The 19,081-nt window shown below is 44.4% G+C and overlaps 1 protein-coding gene across 15 annotated transcripts in view; it reads left to right on the plus strand.

Moving 5' to 3' along the window:
* Window positions 1–19,081, plus strand: part of PCDH15 (protocadherin related 15) — a 670,595-nt gene that overhangs the window by 400,011 nt on the left and 251,503 nt on the right. For 11 of the 15 annotated variants that reach the window (XR_007906667.1, XM_051799597.1, XM_051799600.1 and 8 more), the window contains 2 exons: window positions 11,608–11,622; window positions 12,524–12,589. Coding sequence is in view for 14 of the 15 variants with exons in the window: in XM_051799597.1 (XP_051655557.1) it covers window positions 11,608–11,622; window positions 12,524–12,589 (81 nt within the window). In the remaining variant the exon portion in view is untranslated. The remainder of the gene's footprint in view (window positions 1–11,607; window positions 11,623–12,523; window positions 12,590–19,081) is intronic. The other 4 variants (XM_051799613.1, XM_051799604.1, XM_051799611.1 and 1 more) reach the window with 1 other exon arrangement.

Genomic DNA, 19,081 nt, shown 5'->3' on the forward strand with positions numbered 1-19,081 from the left:
TTTTTCTAAAATACGTCTTGAAGAAAGTATTGACTTTGTATCCCCCCTTTTTTTGTTTGTTTAGGGTTTTTTTGATACATTGTGAGACATTTTGTGCATTTACCTGAAAATGTGAATTACAAGCTTTGGGACAGGAAGCTGTAGTATATCCAGTATTACCACTGGTATGATTATCACTGTAGATGGGGCAACATTTTGATTATAAAATAAAGATAGCATCATTTCTTTGCTCGACAAAACAGGTATCAAAAGGGTGCAGCTCACCAGAGGAACAACAAATAACTCTGTAGCTGTTCAATATTGAATCCTCATTGCTTTTCTAATTAAGGCTCTTTAGACACAGGCTCGATCTATGATGGTCAGAAAGCAGTTTAGGCTTCAATTATTGAACCCCTTGGACCATAATTTATTAATGAGATACTTCAAAGGATGACACTTTCTGTGAAGTCTTATTAGTTTGTGTTTTTCATGGATGAGGAACATGCAAAATGGATATGACTCAGGTGGCATCCAAGGGTTGCACACTATCACAGATGCCTTCACCTTTTCTGGGGGAAAGGACCTTCTTACCTGTGACTTCAGAACCTGCTTTCCACTCACAGCTCCATACCTTTGCACCCAGGCTGTGGAGGCAGCATTTCCTAGATCCTTGGCTAATTAACTTTTGCATCCCTGAATACGTGTCAACATCCTCTGTGCAAAAATAAGGCCATTTGACAAAGCCCCAGGAACTTGGTTTCAAGTAGTAAGCTCGTTCCCTGTGATTTCCTGGGTTCTGCTACTGCCCATCTGCCTGGAAATGAGCTTTAAAAACAGATTTTGGGCCTTTTGGGGCTTTTTTTGGTTGCTGATGTTGGATACGATTTCTTCTACTTGAAATATCTAAACCCTTGCACAGTGTCTTCAAGTTCCTTCAAGACAGTGTTCAGTGGTAATTAAATCATGATTTAGTTCAGACACTTTATCAGGGTCCATATTTGAAATGTGAAAACACCCAGCTGAGTCCCCAGTCGTGCAGAGGGTTGTTCCTGCAGGGCTGGGATGCAGGAGGCTCTGGTCTGTGCTGGGTCATTCAGGGCAGTCCCACGACTGCAGGACGTGGCAGCACATCCTCCAGAACGGGGGAAAGAGGGGGAAGGTTTGTGCTGAGCTGTTGGAGTTCAGATGCAGGTGTGGAAAGTCAGTTTGGCCAGTTTTATCAGCATTTGAGTGAGGAGCTGAAAGAGCTGAGTGTCTTCAAGGCCAGGGGTTGCCTTGCTCCCCTTGCTTTGCATGAAGGACAGCAAAGGCACTCCCTCACCTTCTGCTGCTGCTGCTGCCTCGTGTCTTGATTAAATCCCAGGAAGATGTTGATCAACATTCCCTTCATTAGAGGCATCAGGAGGAAGGTATTTATAGGCACAATATGTAAATGTTCCCCAAATTGCTGGTTAATTACCTGGAGCATCACCAGTCCTGGGAGTGGCAGGTTAATTAGCACAGCCTGTTTTCCCCTGGGGTGGCCGTGGGTGACCTGCTGCAGGTTTGGCACAGCTGGTGCCCCGTGGAAGGTTCTGGAACTGTTGGAAGAGTTGCAGCTTGGGAGAGGTGACTTCAGCAAAACAGCTGCTGGTTGTTCTGCCACAGAAGGACTCTGACAACTTGGCTTTGGGTTTTGCTTCATAACATGAGTGTTGAGGATGAGGGGAGAGGGGCTGGAGTCTTAATGATCCAAAGGGAGTTTGAGGTTGCGTGTCTGTATAACCCTTTTCTAGTCTAATTTAGAAAGTGCTGCTTTTGAAAGGAAACATAATCTCCAAAAATACAGTTTGATGATATTCAAATGGTAATGGAATATTTTTAAATTTTACACCTGCTTTAAAAAGCGAAAACATTCCTGTGTATATGGCAAAATTCCATGAAGTTTTTTTCCTCAATTTAATCTTAAAACTTCCTTTTGTTGCTTCTTTCTCTTGCCGGAGCTCATCTCAGTCAGTTCTGCAGAACACAAACTGATGTTTTTCTGTCTCTGTTGTAAAAAAACAAAAAAAAATCTGGACTGAAATAGGAAAAAATATTCAGGGGAAGATGAGAAGCCTGATTGTTAAATATGATTTTCAACCTCAACATTGACTGTAAAGCCTAAAACTTCACCCAAAGCTAAATATTATTGACTCACCTATAAGTTTAGCTGACCCTCTCTCATGTTTCAGTTAATAAATACTAATTTATTTGGTTTTAAAGAAATTTCAACAGTATGAAAGGTTATGAGTATGAACCTCGTACTGATGGTTAAATGTCTGCTTTTGTACAGCAGTCAAAAATTACTTTACATACTTTTATAATACCAGGATTCAGTTTAATTCCCAATATTAAATATTTTTCATCTTCCTGTATGAAAGGTCTGTCTCGAATGAACCAGAGGCACAACAGGGAAAATGCAATTTCAAAAAATATTGAAAATAACACGAAATTTGAATGCTGGGTGCATAGGAATGGTTAAATGCAGGTTTAATCAACTTTGGAAGTTTAAGCACTTCTGAAGATATTGCAGCTTTTCTTGACTCACCCAGTGCTTTTTAATGGTCTTAAAAATTACTTTTGGTAATAGCAATTTTAGATGCTGCTTGGCATAGTGTCATATTTTTATGTGCTTTACAGTGTTTTCAGACACAAGTATGATTTTAAAGACTGTTGTCAACTCCGAAACTGCTTGTAAAATGGGAAGTTATTTCAATCTAAGAGCACATTGCCCGAAAGAAGGATGGGTCTGCATTTTTCTAAAGCTGTAAAAATAAAATAGCAATCCACAGCACTTGCAGGGTAATTTTCACGTAGCAAACCCTTTATAGATATTATATCTGTAAAAAAAAAAAAAAAAAGAAAGGGAGGTGGAAGAATGGCAAAATAAAGCCACAAAACAAATTGCCCTTTCCAGATGCATATTCTGAACTGGAACGGGAGGTTACAATAATGGTCTTTATTTGGTTTATGTCCCTTTTGTATTTATTATCCATCAGCCTCACTTTTTGTCCAGTTAAAGACAAAACCAACCCCAAGTTCAGCCACAGTCAGATCGTCTTTCACTCAGATCATCTTTCACTTGGGGTTTCTGAGCTATAAATTTTAAAGTAGTGCTTAACTCCCATCAAAGCACAGAAACTCTGTAGGTTTAAGGAGCACCACAAACGTGTTTGAATCAAACTCCAGTTCACTGCTGTTCCTTCCCAGATCCTACAATTAGAGATTTCTATCAGGAAGAGCTGAAAACAGCCCGTGAAAGCCCTTCTTATGCGATTTTCAATGCAGAGCAATCGTGGTGCAATGTAAAGGTTATGCCAGGCTTATCCCAAACTGCACAGCTGGAGTGCTGAATTCAGGCACACAGGAAACAAGGCTGGGCATTCTCCCCTTGCACTGGGTTGCTTAGTTACTCAGTTTAAATGTATGGTTCTATGTGGCTCTTTATGAGGAACCTCAGCCTGTAAATCGGGATGTTCAGAGATCCTTTCATGGGATTTTTTTTCCCCCCTCCGTGAGCGTTTCCTGCTGAATGGAAGTGGAGGTGAGTCCGAGGGCTTTCAAAGGAGTGTTTCCTTTGTGAGCAACTGGGGGAACTCTGAGAATAAAGTACATCTGGAAAAAGAAATACATATTCAGGCAGACATAAATGTGAGGTGTTTTAACTCAGCCACTGCCCCAACCTGCTGGAATTGCAGTTCTTGCCTCTCCAATTTAAACCCAGCGGAGAAGGCGCTCTCGCTTTCCCCACGTGCTGCCAGCTCAGAGAACTTTGCTGGGAGATTCAGCCTGTAAAAACCCACAGGCTGGAGGTTTCACTGTGTTCACAGTGTGCTGGTTTTGTGAACAGTGTAGGTCTCTTGAACCAGGCTTTCTCAGGGGCTGGTCCCATCACCAGCCACCGCGGCGGGTCAGAGCCGCCCTCGTGGCACTTGCTGTCCTGGCAGGGTTTTAGGAGGTGAGTGAGTGCAGGTGTCTGGCTTTGGGCCATCACATGTCTTGTGTGTGGCACACACACCAGCTCTCTTTAATTTCCAGCCAGTGATCAGGCAGAAATCAAGGGTCTATTTCCTTAATGAATGACTTAGTAATTTCTTATTTAAAATGGCCCCAGTATTGTCAGGGACTCAGGCTTGAGGGCTGGACTTACTGTTCTGACTGTGCATCTCCAAGACTTTTATAGGAGTGGTTTTTGGGCTTAACCAAGTAGAAGAAATGGGGGAAAAGGTGTTAAATACTTCAGAATCATGGAATGGTTTGGGTTGGCAGAGACCTTACAGGCCATCCTGTTCCACCCCCTGCCATGGGCAGGGACACCTCCCACTAGCCCAGGTTGCTCCAAACCCTGTCCAACCTGGCCTTGGACACTTCCAGGGATCCAACTTTCTCAACCTGTCTCCACCTTTGACTTCCAAAACCCTCTTCCACAAGCTGTTTTCCTTTCTTTCTCTCTCACCGTGGGTGGAAAGGACCATGGTTGAAGAAAAGAGTAAGCTTGAAATCAAGACTGTTGCTGAATGCTGAGTGTTTTATTCTCACAAGAGCAAAACTAAAATGCTTAGAAATGCAGAGGGGAAGAAAAAAACATAACCAGTACAGACTTTTAGCTCTACTTTAGGTTCTGGAAAACTCCCCTTTGCTCACTTAGACTTTTCTCGGACTCTGCTCCTGCTCTTTGGAAAATAATTTGGACTTGCTGGGTCGCACTTTTTCTGGTACCAAACAACTTGTCATTGCCTTGTTCCTACAAAGGTTCTCTTTTCAGCATTTGATGCTGAACTATCCAGGGTTTCCTCTAAAATCACGTGTATATCAAATAAAGTGGCTTTAGTGGGTACTTGAAGAATTTTCCGTATTACCATCTGTGTTATTGGCAGCACATAGTCCCTGAAGGGGATCAGAGTCCTGAACTCTCCCTAAATTATTGTTTGCTGCAATATTTAGGGATGATAAAGAGGTTTATTGAAGACATGGAGGGTAGGGAATGGTTGAATGCTGCCCCATGCTGAGGTGGTGCCATGTGAACAAGCCACGATTAGGTTCCAGTGAAGCTTGCTCCAAGATGTTGTGGATGCTGCACACTTTCATGGATTCAGGAAGAGTTTGGACAAATTAACAGAAATAAAAGATAATCTTAGAGTTAACACTGTATTCTTTTCTGCCTCAGGCAGCAACCCAAGGGAAGTAAGGGACTGATGCTGAGGAATAATAGAGCCTTTCCCAGTTGCTGACGAGGTTTAGAGTCTGATCCTTGTTTCAGTTACAAATCAAAGAATAAAATAATAAAATAGTTTCCTTCAGCTGTTAGTGGGTAGAACTTTATTAAATAAAAAGTCTTTGAGGTTGGGCTGAGCATCTGCTGGGAACTGAGTCAAGTTTTTGGGGCTGCCAGTTGTACTCCCTGGGACTGTTGAAATAAACCCAAACAAAACTATTTGACTATAGAAAAGCCAACTTGAATGTAAGATAAATTGTGCAATAACTCAGAGTAACGATGGGGTGTTTCTGCAGCAGCTGGAAGAAGAGTTGGTGATTAGCATATTGAAGTGAATTTTTTTTCCCAGTTTAATTTCAGGAGTGCTCAGGAGGAGATGACAGTTATTCCACAGAATCTTGTCCCCAGGAATGTTCAGGCTGACTGTTTGTTTTCCAGGTGAGCCTGTTCCCCCTGCAGGGCACCTCACTAATTTGCTGTGTCAGGGTGTAAAACTCTTTCTGTCTTTAAGGAGCCAGGACTAGGTTCTTGAGCTCTTCTCAAAGTTGTGCTCTGTTACTGGGAACACAAATCCCTTCCCAGGTGTTGGGGGAGACCTTTTTCTGGTTAAAGTCACTTAAATTTTTAGGGCTTTGTGGGGCAAGCTGTTTTTATTATTAAACTTTGAAGCAGCTGATGTGACCTTGCAGCCACGTGATCTTCAGACACTGCTCCCAGCTAGTTCAAATGGTTTATTTAGCTGTATTTTAGGGGTATAGGAGCTGTGAATGGTTATTTTGAGTTTTCCAGGTGATTGTGTTTAGTAGGGGGAGGTTACAGGCAGCTCTTGATGGCTGTGACTGCCTCTGTGGTCAGACTGTGAATGTGTGTGAGGCTGTGAGTGTAGGAATGTGGGGCTTGTCAGAAATGCTGGTAGGGAGAGATTTGAAAAAGCTGCTGTAGCCTCGTAACCTCCACATACAGTGAGGGGTGGAGGGGTTCAGGTTCTTAAATGCTCAGCTCCTCCTTAGCCTGTTGTTCATAGTGGAAGGTGTCCCTGCCCATGGCAGGGGGTTGGGACTGGGTGATCTTGAAGGTCCCTTCCAGCCCAAGCCCTTCTGTGAGTTGGGAGTCCCTCTGGGGGTTCAGAGCAGGAGATCAGTGTGGGGGGTCCTTTGAACAGGAGGAACTGGTCCTTCAGAGGGTGGCAGTGCCCTGGCAGAGAGGGGTGTGTGAGGATGCAAGTGGCCTTTGGGATGGTGGGAATGAAGAGAAGAGAGTCTGGGAGGGGAAAGGGCAGTGCTGGAAACTGCAAACCTCCACAGTTGATGGGGGGGGTGGTTGGAAGGGGCATCCTTAAATCCCAGCCTGTTCTGTGACCTTGGAATCACAGAATGGTCTGGGTTGGAAGGCACCTTCAGGATCATCCAGTTCCAACCCCCTGCCATGGGCAGGGGCACCTTCCACTGCAGACCATCAAGTGTCTTTGGAGCTCTGTGGGATTCCCCACAATGGAATTTTGTTATCAGCTACTTCAATAATATTTTCATTTTTAAAGGTGATTCTGTTTGCTTTAGCTGTGAAGAGAGAAGTCCTCAAAGGAGGGGAACTGCTGGATGGGAGGGGGCTTCAGGAGGGCAAGAGGAAAAGAAGATGCTCAGGCAGCTCTGTTGGCAGAACACAGGATGATTCAAGTTGTGTTTGTTTCTGCTCAGGCTGTTTGACCTTGCTGAGTGTCTTCCCTAGGACAGTGATTGAGGGTTTCCTCTGAGCCACCTCATTAAAAATAATTAGAAATTAAAATAATGAAAATTAGCCATCAGAAACCAAATAGATCTGAGCCCTGACACTGTTACATGGAGAGTGTGCTAAAGAGCTTTTCACTTTGTTCCCAAGGAGACAGGCCCTTTATTTACCTGCCTTTGCCTTGGTTGTAGAAATGTGAAGCAAAAGCACAGTGAAGTTAATGAGAGGAACATAAATGCTTTTCTGCAAGCTTTTAGGAAAACCTTCAGAGCTTGTTGTTTTATTTAGCAAGTTCTGTTTGCTTTTCCTGTAAGGTCCTTAGGGCAGGGGTGAGGGCACTGCTACCTCAGGATTCCATTTACCAGCATTGCTGCTTAAACATAAAACACACCGTGAAAACTGTAGGTAGGGGAGCTCATTTATGTAGTGCCTTTTCTTTTTTCAAGTGTGTTTGATATATCATGATTTGACTGCAAAGACTGCTCCATTATGCTCAGGAATTTCAAGGACAACTTGAGGTAAAACAATGGCTAGAAGAGTTGTACTGAGGCTCCCAGACATGGGGCATTTTTCTGTTCTCTGGTTTTAAAGTCTTGTGTTAACATCTCCTTCAGAAATCTATTATTATGTCAAATATTCTGGCAGTTTTGGTCACCACAATATAGGGAAGATCTGAAGCCATTAGAGAGTGTCCCAAGGAGGCAACAAGGATGGGGAAGGGCCTTGATTGGAAGCTGTGTGAGGACACTGAGGGCACTTGGTGTGTTCAGCTGGAGAAGAGGAGACTGAGGGGAGACCTCACTGCAGTTCCACCTCCCTGGGCAGGGGCAGAGGAGGGGCAGGGACTGAGCTCTGCTCTGGGGGGACCAGGGACAGCACCCAGGGAATGGCTGGAGCTGTGCCAGGGCAGGGTCAGGTTGGATCTCAGGGAAAGGTTCTTCCCCCAGAGGGTGGTTGGCACTGCCCAGGCTCCCCAGGGCAGTGGGCACAGCCTCAAGGCTGCCAGGAGGGTTTGGATGACCCTCTCAGGCACATGAGGTGATTCTTGGGGATGGTCCTGTGCAGGGCCAGGAGTTGGACTTGATGATCCTTGTGGGTCTCTTCCAGCTCAGCTGATTCTGGGATTCTGTGAACCTGGGTCTGCAGTTACCTGTGCTCATTGATGTTTAATAAATCAGTCTTACTGCTGAAATATTTTTTTGTTGAGGAACAATTAAAAAAAAAAAAAAGTGAGAAAAAACTTGAGAGAACTTGAAACCTGTGGGCCCAGAGGAGGCCATGAAGATACTCCAAGGGCTGGAGCCCCTCTGCCCTGGAGCCAGGCTGGGAGAGCTGGGGAGGTTCACCTGGAGAAGAGAAGGCTCCAGGGAGAGCTGAGAGCCCCTTCCAGGGCCTAAAGGGGCTCCAGGAAAGCTGGAGAGGGACTGGGGACAAGGGATGGAGGGACAAGACAAGAGGGAATGGCTTCCTACTGCCAGAGGGCAGGGTTAGATGGGGTATTGGGAAGAAATTGTTCCCTGTGAGAGTGGGGAGACCCTGGGCCAGGTTGCCCAGAGAAGCTGTGGCTGCCCCTAGATCCCTGGAAGTGTCCAAGGCCAGGTTGGACAGGGTTGGAGTCACCTGGGCTAGTGGAAAGTGTCCCTTTTTCCTGTCTCAAGTAATTCCCACCACGTCTGACCAGACCTGGTGCTTGAGTTTATGTCTTACTGAGGTGCTGTTGCTACTTACTGATTGTATTTTGTGAGGGGAAAAAAAAAGGTACCACCCATGTATTTACACCATGTAACTTGTCCTTAGGTTTAATTAAAATTATTGTCTCCCTTTGAACTGGGAATTTGTGTAGGACTACAGTTTTAAATTTATCTGTTTGGTGATGAATGTGACACTAAAGCTGTGGCATTATTAAGTTTGCCCTTTGAGAAGGGGATCGAGGGGGTACCAGACACCTTAAAAAGCAGTCTGAGATTTGGTTGGTACTGGCATGGTGGAAATTATGTGAAATAATCTGTAAACTCTTATCTATGCACTAAAACTACGTGTTTGTTCATGAATCTGTTATTGGTGCCACAGCAAGTTTCCTACTTCCCATCCTGTTTGTTGTTTGTATTTTTTTTCTCCTCTAGCTGTAGAAATAGTTCTGGCTGTTGCTCTTATTTTTTTTATTTTCACTGAAATTTATCTCGTGGTAGATTTTATTGCTTCACCTGTTCACACTTGCAGTAAATCCTCTGCAAGTTGTTGCATTTCACTCTGCCTTTTCTCTGAGACTCTCCAGATCCAGATTGGAACGAGCATTCATTTTAAATGTACTGTACAACTGCTTTGATTATAATTCTGGACATTCCAATGTGTCTGATGGAAAACCAGCTTTGGAAAAAGGCTGCTAACATGTGATCTGACTTGTAATGTTGCTAATTTTCTTACTGAAAATAGAACTAAAATTTGGTCTGATTTGGGTGAACTTTTCACTGGGACACCCAGCAGGGAGAAAATATCATGGAACATGGATGACAGGGGGAAAAGCTCGCTGAGTTTTTTTTAAAAAATAATGATTCTTCTTTTGGTAAGGCATATGAAATTTTAAGAATTAAAAATTGTCCCTGCTTTTGGATTTTTATTTGAATTTTTATTTGTTTGTGTGTGTGGTGTCATTGTTGAATGGGGAATAGCAAAGCTGAGCTTCTTTCACCTGACAAAGAGTTTGTTGAGGAGTCGTTGATCTAAATCCTCATCCTCTAGAAAATTATAACACACACATCTCTGGAAAGAAAAGTTAGGAGTTATTTTTGTTATGGTTCTGGAATTTTCATAGCATCCAGTGAAAAGAGTAAGAGGGGGAAAATTAGTCCTTATTTCACGTAGATAATGCAAACATGGCTTATCTTCCCACCCACAGGAAACTACAATGATATGAAAGATACGGTTTTCCAGATGATTTATTTGTTCTGTTAATGCCTTCAAAAAAAAAAAAAAAGCTTCAAAGTAAAATAATAGCTAATTTAATTTTAAAAAAAAGAGATAATCAATTGTTATGTATCAACCTAGAGCATAAAAGGTGTATGTAGGAAGAGTTCATTCTTCAGTAATTTTATTTAGACTGCCTAGGGTTTAGTGGGCATGGTGATTTTGGGTCAAAGGTTGGACTTGGTGATCTTTGGAGGTCTTTTCCAACCCCAGTGATTCTGGGATTGCAGTCCAAGAGGGATGATGAATCTGTGCAAGCAGAGTCACTGGGGTGAGGAAGGGGAGTGATGGGCACCCGCCCCAGCTCTCTGTATTTCTCAGTGTCTGTGTGGAGGGAGGGGATCCTGCCCCTCTGGCCAGCCCTGGGCAGGCACATCTGCAGGGCTGGCCCAGCTCGGGCTCCTCAGCACAGCAGGGCCAGGGAGCTCCTGCAGCGGGGCCAGCGCAGGCTGCGGAGATGCCCAAGGGCTGGAGCAGCTCTGGGAGCAGCAAAGGCTGAGGGAGCTGGGGCTGTTCAGCCTCCAGAGCAGAGCCTGAGAGGGGCCCTCAGCCATGGCTGGAGGGGCTGCAGGGAGGGGGCAGAGGATGGAGCAGGCTCTGCTCGGGGGGCCCAGCAATGGCCCAAGAGGAACGGGCAGGAACTGATGGCCAGGAAGTTCCAGCTGGACAGGAGGAAGAACTTGTTGGCTGGGCAGTGCCCCAGCCCTGAAGAGAGAGCAGAGAGGGGGTGGAGTGTCCTCCCTGGGGCTATTCCAGAGCTGTCTGGACACACTCCTGTGCCCTGTGCTCTGTAACTGGGTGTTGTTCAGGCTGTCCATCCCTATCAGCAGCCTCAAGGAATGCTGTCCTGTCAGACCATCCCCGTGCTGTTCAGAGGTTTGGTCTTGCAGTCGAGCTCAGGAGAGCAACACAAAACTGTCGCTGGAGGAAATCCCGGTGCTGCAGAGGTGTCCTTTGGGGATCTCACCCAAATGGAGATCTGAACAAAAGCTTCACTGTTTTGATCTCCCTCTGTAGGTCTTGTCTGTGCTGGGATAATTATAGTCTGGAACGAGCTGAAGCGGTTCCTTTGAAGTCAATGAATGTGTAATTTTTACCACGAGCTGGGAAATAGCATTTACCTCAGCTTGCTCTTGGGTTTAATTTACACATGGTTTTCTATTGGGATTTGTGTGTAAAGTGTTTAGACCTCAAAAAAAAACCCAGAAGAGTGATACTTGAGTATTTCTTCCCTTGGCCAGAACTCGATTAGAAGGTGCCATTCCATACAAATGGGGTGCAGCCATCCATGGATCAGAGGAGCCTCGAAATGTCTGTTTAAAGATGGGCTGCAGTCTCCCAGGCAGTCCTGTGTGGTGAAAGGGGAAGGAGAGTGGTTGTCTCTTACCCCTCTGGGTCAGTGGTGCTTTGAGGCTCTTTGAAAATAAAAAGTGCTTCTTAATTAACTGTTGTTTCTGTGGGCTTTAGAGGGGGCACTGTTCTTCTTCCATTTAAAGCAGCAACCCCAATTGTTGCCAAAATACAGTCATCACATGTGCTATACATGCTTTTATGTATTTTAAGGCTACACCTGTGCATTTGCTAACTCTGCATGTACTGCTTTGTCTTTGAACCTATCTTTTGAGTGCACCAACAAACACTTACTTATTTTCTTTCGTTATTCTGCTCTGCTTCCATTGATGACTCTAAACTTTTGACTCCAGACTGGCAATATGAGGGTAAGATGGCAAAACGTGACTTCCTGAACATTGCTCGTCTGCTTTTGATTTGTGTTTTCCTTAGAACATTGTTAAAATTCTGTTCACTGAGTAGATCCTTTTGTTGCAATTAAATTCAAATTATGTTTGTTTCTGTTGTGAAACTTTAATTACGTTTTATACCTTCTAATCATTCTTTTATTATTTCTTTGGGTTAAATTACCATTGTATTACCTCTGTCCCGATGGAGTTGTGCTTCACTGTTGGGATGGGCTAGAGATCCTGGTGGGATCTCTAGAGCAAGACACGAACAGATTCACTAGTGTAGCCATCCAACTGTGTCCTGATGGCCTGTGACAACAATTCTTTGCTAAGGGGGTGGGGAGACCCTGGCACGGGTTGCCCAGAGAATTTGTGGCTGCCTCTGGATCCCTGGAAGTTTCCAAGGTCAGTTTGGATCTTGGAGCAACCTGGGCTAGTGGAAGGTGTCCCTGCCCATGGCAGGGGGTTGGAACTGGATGATCTCTAAGGTCCCTTCCAACCCAAACCATTCCATAATTCTGGGATTTGGGGAGTGTGTTCATGACATGGAAAGAGTGACATAACAGACAACAGAACAAATAATATAAAGATTTTGCTGTGTAGGTGTTTGTTTTAAATAAGGATCGTGTCTGAGATGTTAAATCCTTTGTTATCACGTTCCCCCATGCTCTGTAAAGTTCCTGTGAGCGAGGGATAAGCAAACAGCTCAGATTTTGATCCTCTGTGAGTGTAACTTAGCTGCCAGTTGTAGCTCATACTTACATCATACTTAAGTGAATACTTTAGCGTGCCCAATACACTGACTTAAAAAACCCCAGCAACAAAACCCCCAAGATCCTACTTTTGGAATGGGAAATAACTTTACTTTTCATCTTTATAGATTGCAAGTTGGCCAGAACAGGTCCTCCAGCCACAATAGTTCCCATTGACGAGGAGAGTCGGAACGGTGAGTGCCCCCACCATTATTTATAACACAATTATTTATATACACCAACTTCATTTTTACCATCTAACTTCTTATGTCAGTGTGATGTTACCAGAGGACAAAGTTCTGGTCAGTCTTTGGTTTTGGTGTGGTTGGGTAAAGCTGACACCTTGCTCTGCAGCTTTGATGGGAGTGTTTTGCTGCTTGTTGGTTTGCTCTAAGTTTAATAAGGTGAGTTTGTGGACACCTCTGAAATGGCAGAACTTGCTTGCTTGTAGTCGTGGAAATCTCATAAGAAAATGAGTGACCTTCTGTTTTCAATTGTTTTAATTGTCCTCTCCAGTCATACAGTTCTCACATTGTTGATCTGTGAGCATTGCATTTGTGCAGAATACTGCGATGGGATGAAGTGCTTTGCCCTGCTGGAATCAGCTGTTACTCCTCATATTGTGACTACTCTTTCCTGCTTTTTATTTTCATATTTTATTTGGTTTTTAACCTTGTAAGCCAAGTGTGGTTTTGTGCTGTGTGTGGTGGTGGTTTATCATGTGTGGGTGCTTGAAATGGTGAACAAAGTCATGTCACGCTGGTGGAACCTCTCTGCCGTTATCCTCGGGGGAACTGCTTCTTGTTGGAGCTGCTCAAGGTCAGATGGATAACAGAATGGTAAAAAAAAACCCAACAAAAAACCAGTTGTTAAAGCACCTGTGTTCTGAAAAACTCTGCTACTGGAGTGGTTGTTGAAAGCAGGCTGATTGCTTCCTCCTGTGGGGGTTTTCCTTGCAATCCTGAGTGTCCAAAGGAGGACCATGAAGGTGGTTGTGCTCTTTCGATGGGATGTGTTGGTTCTTAGCAAGTCTCTGTTGTACACTGGTGTGTGTGTCACTTGTGTGGTCCTTAGTTTTGGCAGAATGACCCCTGTTGCCTTCAGCTGAAATGGTTTGGCCACCAGAGCTTGTCTCTCGTAGCATTTCATCCTTTGTACTCGGTAGAAAATTAATCTGTATAAATAGTTGAGGTATGTTGTGGACTTCCCATCCCTGGAAGTGTCCAAGGCCAGGTTGGACAGGGCTTGCAGCAACCTGGGCTAGTGGAAGGTGTTCCTGCCCATGGCAGGGCACGGAATGAGATGGGCTTTAAGGTTCCTCCCAACCCAAACCATTCTGGAATGTGAAAGGTAATGAGGAAAATCAGCTAAAGCAGTTTGCTGTGGTAAGAAAATGTTTTAATCCCAGGTTTTTGATATGGAACAGAAGTCATTTTCCAAAATAACTGTTGCTTGTTTTCGTGGTCAGACCCACAGTTATTGTGTGACCCTCTTGAGAGATGAGCAGAGATGTTGGGAGGTGACAGTTTCCCCCCATGGGATTAATGTCTCTTTATATCAAGTAATTTAGGTGCAATAGTATGTTAGATGATGGTTGTGCTCATGTGAGGAATCCTTCAAAGGGAGAACCTGGGATTTCTTAAGGTACAAATGAATTATTTTCTGATTTTCCCTTTGCTTAACTGTATTGGGTGATAGTGCTTGGGATCATAATAACAGCAAAACTGAATTTTTCTATGTGTTTCTTATAGGCAGAAAGTTATTTTCACCCACTGATTTGGTTTTTTTTTTAATTGCTGAGTTTGAGACCTGGTTTTAACTTGTTTTAAAGACTCAGTGAGACTTACTCATAGCTCAGAGTTTGTCATTGCCACTGCACCCCAAGTTTTTGGTGGCCTTCATGTGGAGCTGCCCATGCTCTTTCCCTCCAGATGAGCATCCTGAAATGCTCAAGGGCTTTGAATCTGTAGGAGGGGTTTTTAATGGAAAAGGAGACTCTTGGCAAAATTGAAAATTGCTAGATATGACTGATTAAATTAGAATTTGGAACAGGATGCAGAGGTTGGGGGAGAGGAAACAAGCACACCGAGTGAATCACCCTGATGTGAGGAAGGATTTGAACTGGTGCAATCCTAACAAAAAAACTCCACAGTTAGGAATATTTTGGTTTTGCTCTTTCCTATCCTAGGGAAATTGGTAAATGCTGTTGTGCTTTGATTTTATTTGGGGTTTTTTTGTTTCTCTCCCCTGCCCCTACAATGGTACAAGTGCTCCGAGGAGCAGGGGGACATCTCCTGCTCTCCACACACAAATCTCCGTGGTCACTGGGGATGTTTGGTACTCCTGCAAACCCAAGGAATTTTGGGAATGAGCTTTCGTGGCTGGAGGTGGGTTGGGTATTATTTTTGTATCTTTTCATCTCCCTGCTCTCTTGGCAGCAATCTTTTGTCAGCCTGGCTTCCCAGGGAGGCAGAGGATGTGTGATTGCTCCACAAATCCCCATCAATAACCCCCTGCAGGGAGGGATTAATGGCAAATAGGGCACAAATATGCAGGGAACAAAGCTGGGGATTTTTTTTCCCCCCCCCGATACTGTTGGACCAATTTATTTTCAGTTTAATTGTATGTAATGCTGGAAGAATGGACCTGATTGCCAAGGCACATTGACAATGTCACTGCAAATTTCCGTGCTGCAGCAAACATTATAACTTGGTTTTCAGGGACAATTGACAGGGACTGAAGAAAATGTCTCTAGAGGCACAGAATCTGTAGCCTCTCCCCTGAGGGGGGCTCAGTGTGGTAATACATCTCCCAAGGACTGTGTGTGATGCCTCTGAACAACCATTACTTAATAAAATGTTCAGTGACTGCAGGGCTGGAACTGAAGTAATGAGCCTGAGGAGGAGGGAAGGATCCTCTCTCCATGTGCTGCTTGGATCCTGTGCCCATTCCAGCCTGGCTGCCTTAAGGCATTTTGCCTAAGGAGCAAAAATTCTTTAGTAAAAAATGTTCTGAGCTGGGAAGTTGCTGTGGCTGAACTCAGGTGTATCAAGAATGGCATTCTTTTAGAGCTGTGTTTCCATGTTCTTTTCCTACCTTTCCTTCCTGTTTCGGGAAAAATGTGAATTACTGACTTGAAGGTGCTTCAGCATCTTGATTTCTGCAAATACATCTTTCCTACAGAAATTATTCCTGTGCTGTTACTGCTGGTTTGAAATTATCTGGAAGAGGCTGCCCAGGGAGGTTTGGAGTGCCCATCCCTGGAGGTGTCCCAGGAAGGCCTGGCCGTGGCACTCAGTGCTCTGGGCTGGGGGACAAGGTGGGCATGGGGCACAGGGGGGACTCTTGGAGGTCTTTTCCAGCCTCACTGATCCCATGATATTCTTGTATTGTCTCTCTGACAACCTCTACTTTCAAACCAACATATTTTCACCTATTACTTTCTATCATTCAAAAATCAGCTTTATGAAAGAAAAGGAATATTAGTTTCACCATTTCAAGTGACTTGAGAACAGCATTTCTCAAGTTTGGGATGTGTGTGTAGATGTGGAAAGAGGCCAAACTGTGATTTTGTGTTGATTTTTCTTAGTTTCCCCATAAGGGCAGTTGAAGGACTCTCTGCATTTTGCTTCACTTGGGGCACTATTTTTTTGGTAGCAGTTAACAACTGCATTTCTATAATGAACAAAAATCAAATCATTACTTTATATGTTATCATCCATGTGAAGTGTTTGCAGAGAAACTGCTTCAGTTGATTTCTAATCTAATTTATGCCATTGTCTATGTGCCTCATAGATTTTTCTCACCCCTTTAGACAATCCTACAGCTCCCTAAAGTGTTTCTGAATGTTTTTGTCCAGCTTTCCAGATGTACCTTCACCAGTGTGGAATCTGGTTTCTCCAGCAGTGGAGATGTGGTGTGTTGTGTGTATATAAGTTAAGGTACTGCAGTCAATAAATAAAGCTTTGAATTAAGGTGAGTTTAGGTAGTCTTGGGCTGAGGATTGCAGCCCAACCTTGTGATATCATGGCTGGGGGGATTGTGGCACTGAGTATTAGCAGAGTTTGGTTGGATCTGTGTGTCCTGATGCCATTGTGTGGTCATTAATGCCACCTCTGAGCACATTAGATTAGCCAGCAAAACAAATGTGAGCTGGGTCAGGCTCAGGCACGTAATAACATCTGGGCTAATTAGGGCACCCGGTGTGCAGTTTATTCTGGCTTTATGTTTTTATGTAGGAAGAAAGGTGATACATTAGATCTAATAGCTGTCAGATTAAGTAACTTCTGTCAGGACTTGTTACCCTTGGAGAATGTTTTGGACAAATTCTAACGAGAGGAGTGGATTTGCATTGATTTGGGTGGCCACGTGGCTGCACAGTCCCAGGGCTGCTGCCAAGGGCTGAACACTGAATTTACCATGTCCAAGTGCTGTCAGCCCTGTCGGCCCATCCCTGGGCTGATTGGGAACCTGAGTGTTTCCTACTGATGCTCCTCAAAGAGGAGAAGGCCCTGGGGGTGCTGGTGGGGCAGAGGCTGGACCTGCCCCGGCCCAGAAACCCCCCGTGCCCTGGGCTGATCCCCCAGCGTGGGCAGCAGGGCAGGGGGGGATTCTGCCCCTCTGCCCCTCAGGGGAGACCCCCCTGCAGAGCTGCTCCAGCCCTGGGAACAGCCCAGCAAGGACATGGAGCTGCTGGAGCCAGTCCAGAGGAGGCCCCAAGAGGATCAGAGGGCTGGAGCAGCTCTGCTGGGAGGAAAGGCTGGGAGAGCTGGGATTGTTCAGCCTGGAGAGGAGAAGCTTTGGGGTGACCTGACTGTGGCCTTCCAGGGCCTGAAGAGGATGACAAGAAACATGGAGAGAGACTATTTCCATGGGCCTGGAGTGTAAGGACAAGGGGGAATGGCTTCCCACTGCCAGAGGGCAGGGTTAGATGGGATATTGGGAAGGAATTGTTCCCTGTGAGGGTGGGGAGCCCTGGCACAGGTTGCCCAGAGAAGCTGTGGCTGCCCCTGGATCCCTGGAAGTGTCCAAGGCCAGGTTGGACGGGGCTTGGAGCAACCTGGGACAGTGGGAGGTGTCCCTGCTCATGGCAGGGAGTGGAATAAGATGAACTTTCAGGTCCCATCCAACCCAAACCATTCTGGGTTTCTGTGACAGGTGCTGGCTCTAGTTCTGGATCATTCAGGGCATTCCTGTGCCATTTAGGAATATGCTGGTTTGACTTGGAGAAAGGGGTTACACTGGGTCATAGAAATCCACAGGGAAATGTCTGTCCAGGAAAGTTACTGTGAGAGCATCAGGAAGGGACTTACTGAGGCTGCTGCCTTCCCTGGCATTGAGGTGGGACACCTGTACAAGTGCCAGGGTATCAAGAGACACCCAGTTGTAGCTGACTTGGTTTATTCTTCTGGTGGAACTCTTCCAAGTGCTCTGGTCCAGGTACTGTCCTCAGATTTCTCCATGGTGGAGGAAACTTGGCTCGTGCACAGGTTAATAATGTGCTTTGAGCCTTCTTGTCATGTCTTGCCTGTTTGATTGCCAGAGATGGAAATGTCTTCTGCATTCACTGATCCAGCCAATTAAAACTGAGGATTATTTGGCCTTAATCAGCTGTCCCAAGAATTATTATTAAATGCAACAGCAGGAATGTTATCAGAGCATAACATTTGTATTTCAGGAAAGGGCTGGAAGAGCAGAGCTGCTGCTCTTGTCAGGGGAGAGGGCTCAGAGTTGAGAGGAGGTGTAAGAACTTTAAGTTAGAAAATTCTCTTTTCCTCGGCTAATAAATGTCTTCAATTAGATGAAATATGGAATATTTGTTTTTATGACTTCTGTTATTTTTATAACTCCTTCCCATTCCTCATGTCAGCACCTGGCTCGTGTGTTGGGGCTCAACTTGCTGCCTTTAAGATGCTTCAATCAAAATGCAAACTAGGAAGTATCACTTCTTCCCTGACAATTTGATTTAGTTTATAAATTCATGAGATGGGAAAAGAGGTCTAAATTTATGGAAATTATTTTTGTTTCATTCAAGCCTGTTTGTTCATTTCTGTTCCAAAATGATACATTCTTTGGATTTTGGTATTAAGGGTTTCATTGGGAAGTCATGAAGCAATTTGGTGTCTAATGCTATTTTTATGCCACAGATTTAAATTCACACTCACACTTTTTCATGTGGGACAAATGTGTAAAGACTGAAGAAGCTGTAAAACGGATCAGCTTCTTATTCTACTTCTATTCATCAGCTCATCACCAGTACTTAAGCAGAGCTTTTGTTAAAAGTCTCTAAAATTCTCTACTTTCAGTAATTTTTTTTTTTTAATTTATGCCTTTTAAGAAAAAAGATCAAAGTGCCAAAAAGCAGGATATAATTTGACGTGGAAGCAGGGGAGAAAAGTCACACTTTTAGAAATGGATTAATTCTTAAGGGTAGAAAATAAAGTTATTGATAGAGTTGGAAATCTTTAATTGGTTTTGTGCCATCACCTGTCTAGAAAAATGTCCTCCCCTGGTATTGCTGCTCTTGAAGGAGGTAAAATAGTCCTTAAATTACTTTCAGGGCTTGGAGGGTTTTGCCCTTATTTTCATAATAGTTAAGTGTCTTATCTCCCTCTGAGGGTTCTTAGGACTTTGTGTGGCCATCAAAGCTCTTTGTTTTTCACTCTTTTTGTCAGGTTAGACATGTT

The sequence above is a fragment of the Manacus candei genome, unplaced genomic scaffold (assembly GCF_025592945.1).
Source record: "Manacus candei isolate 608988 ecotype Guabito, Panama unplaced genomic scaffold, ASM2559294v1 h1tg000050l, whole genome shotgun sequence".
Classification (NCBI taxonomy): domain Eukaryota; kingdom Metazoa; phylum Chordata; class Aves; order Passeriformes; family Pipridae; genus Manacus; species Manacus candei.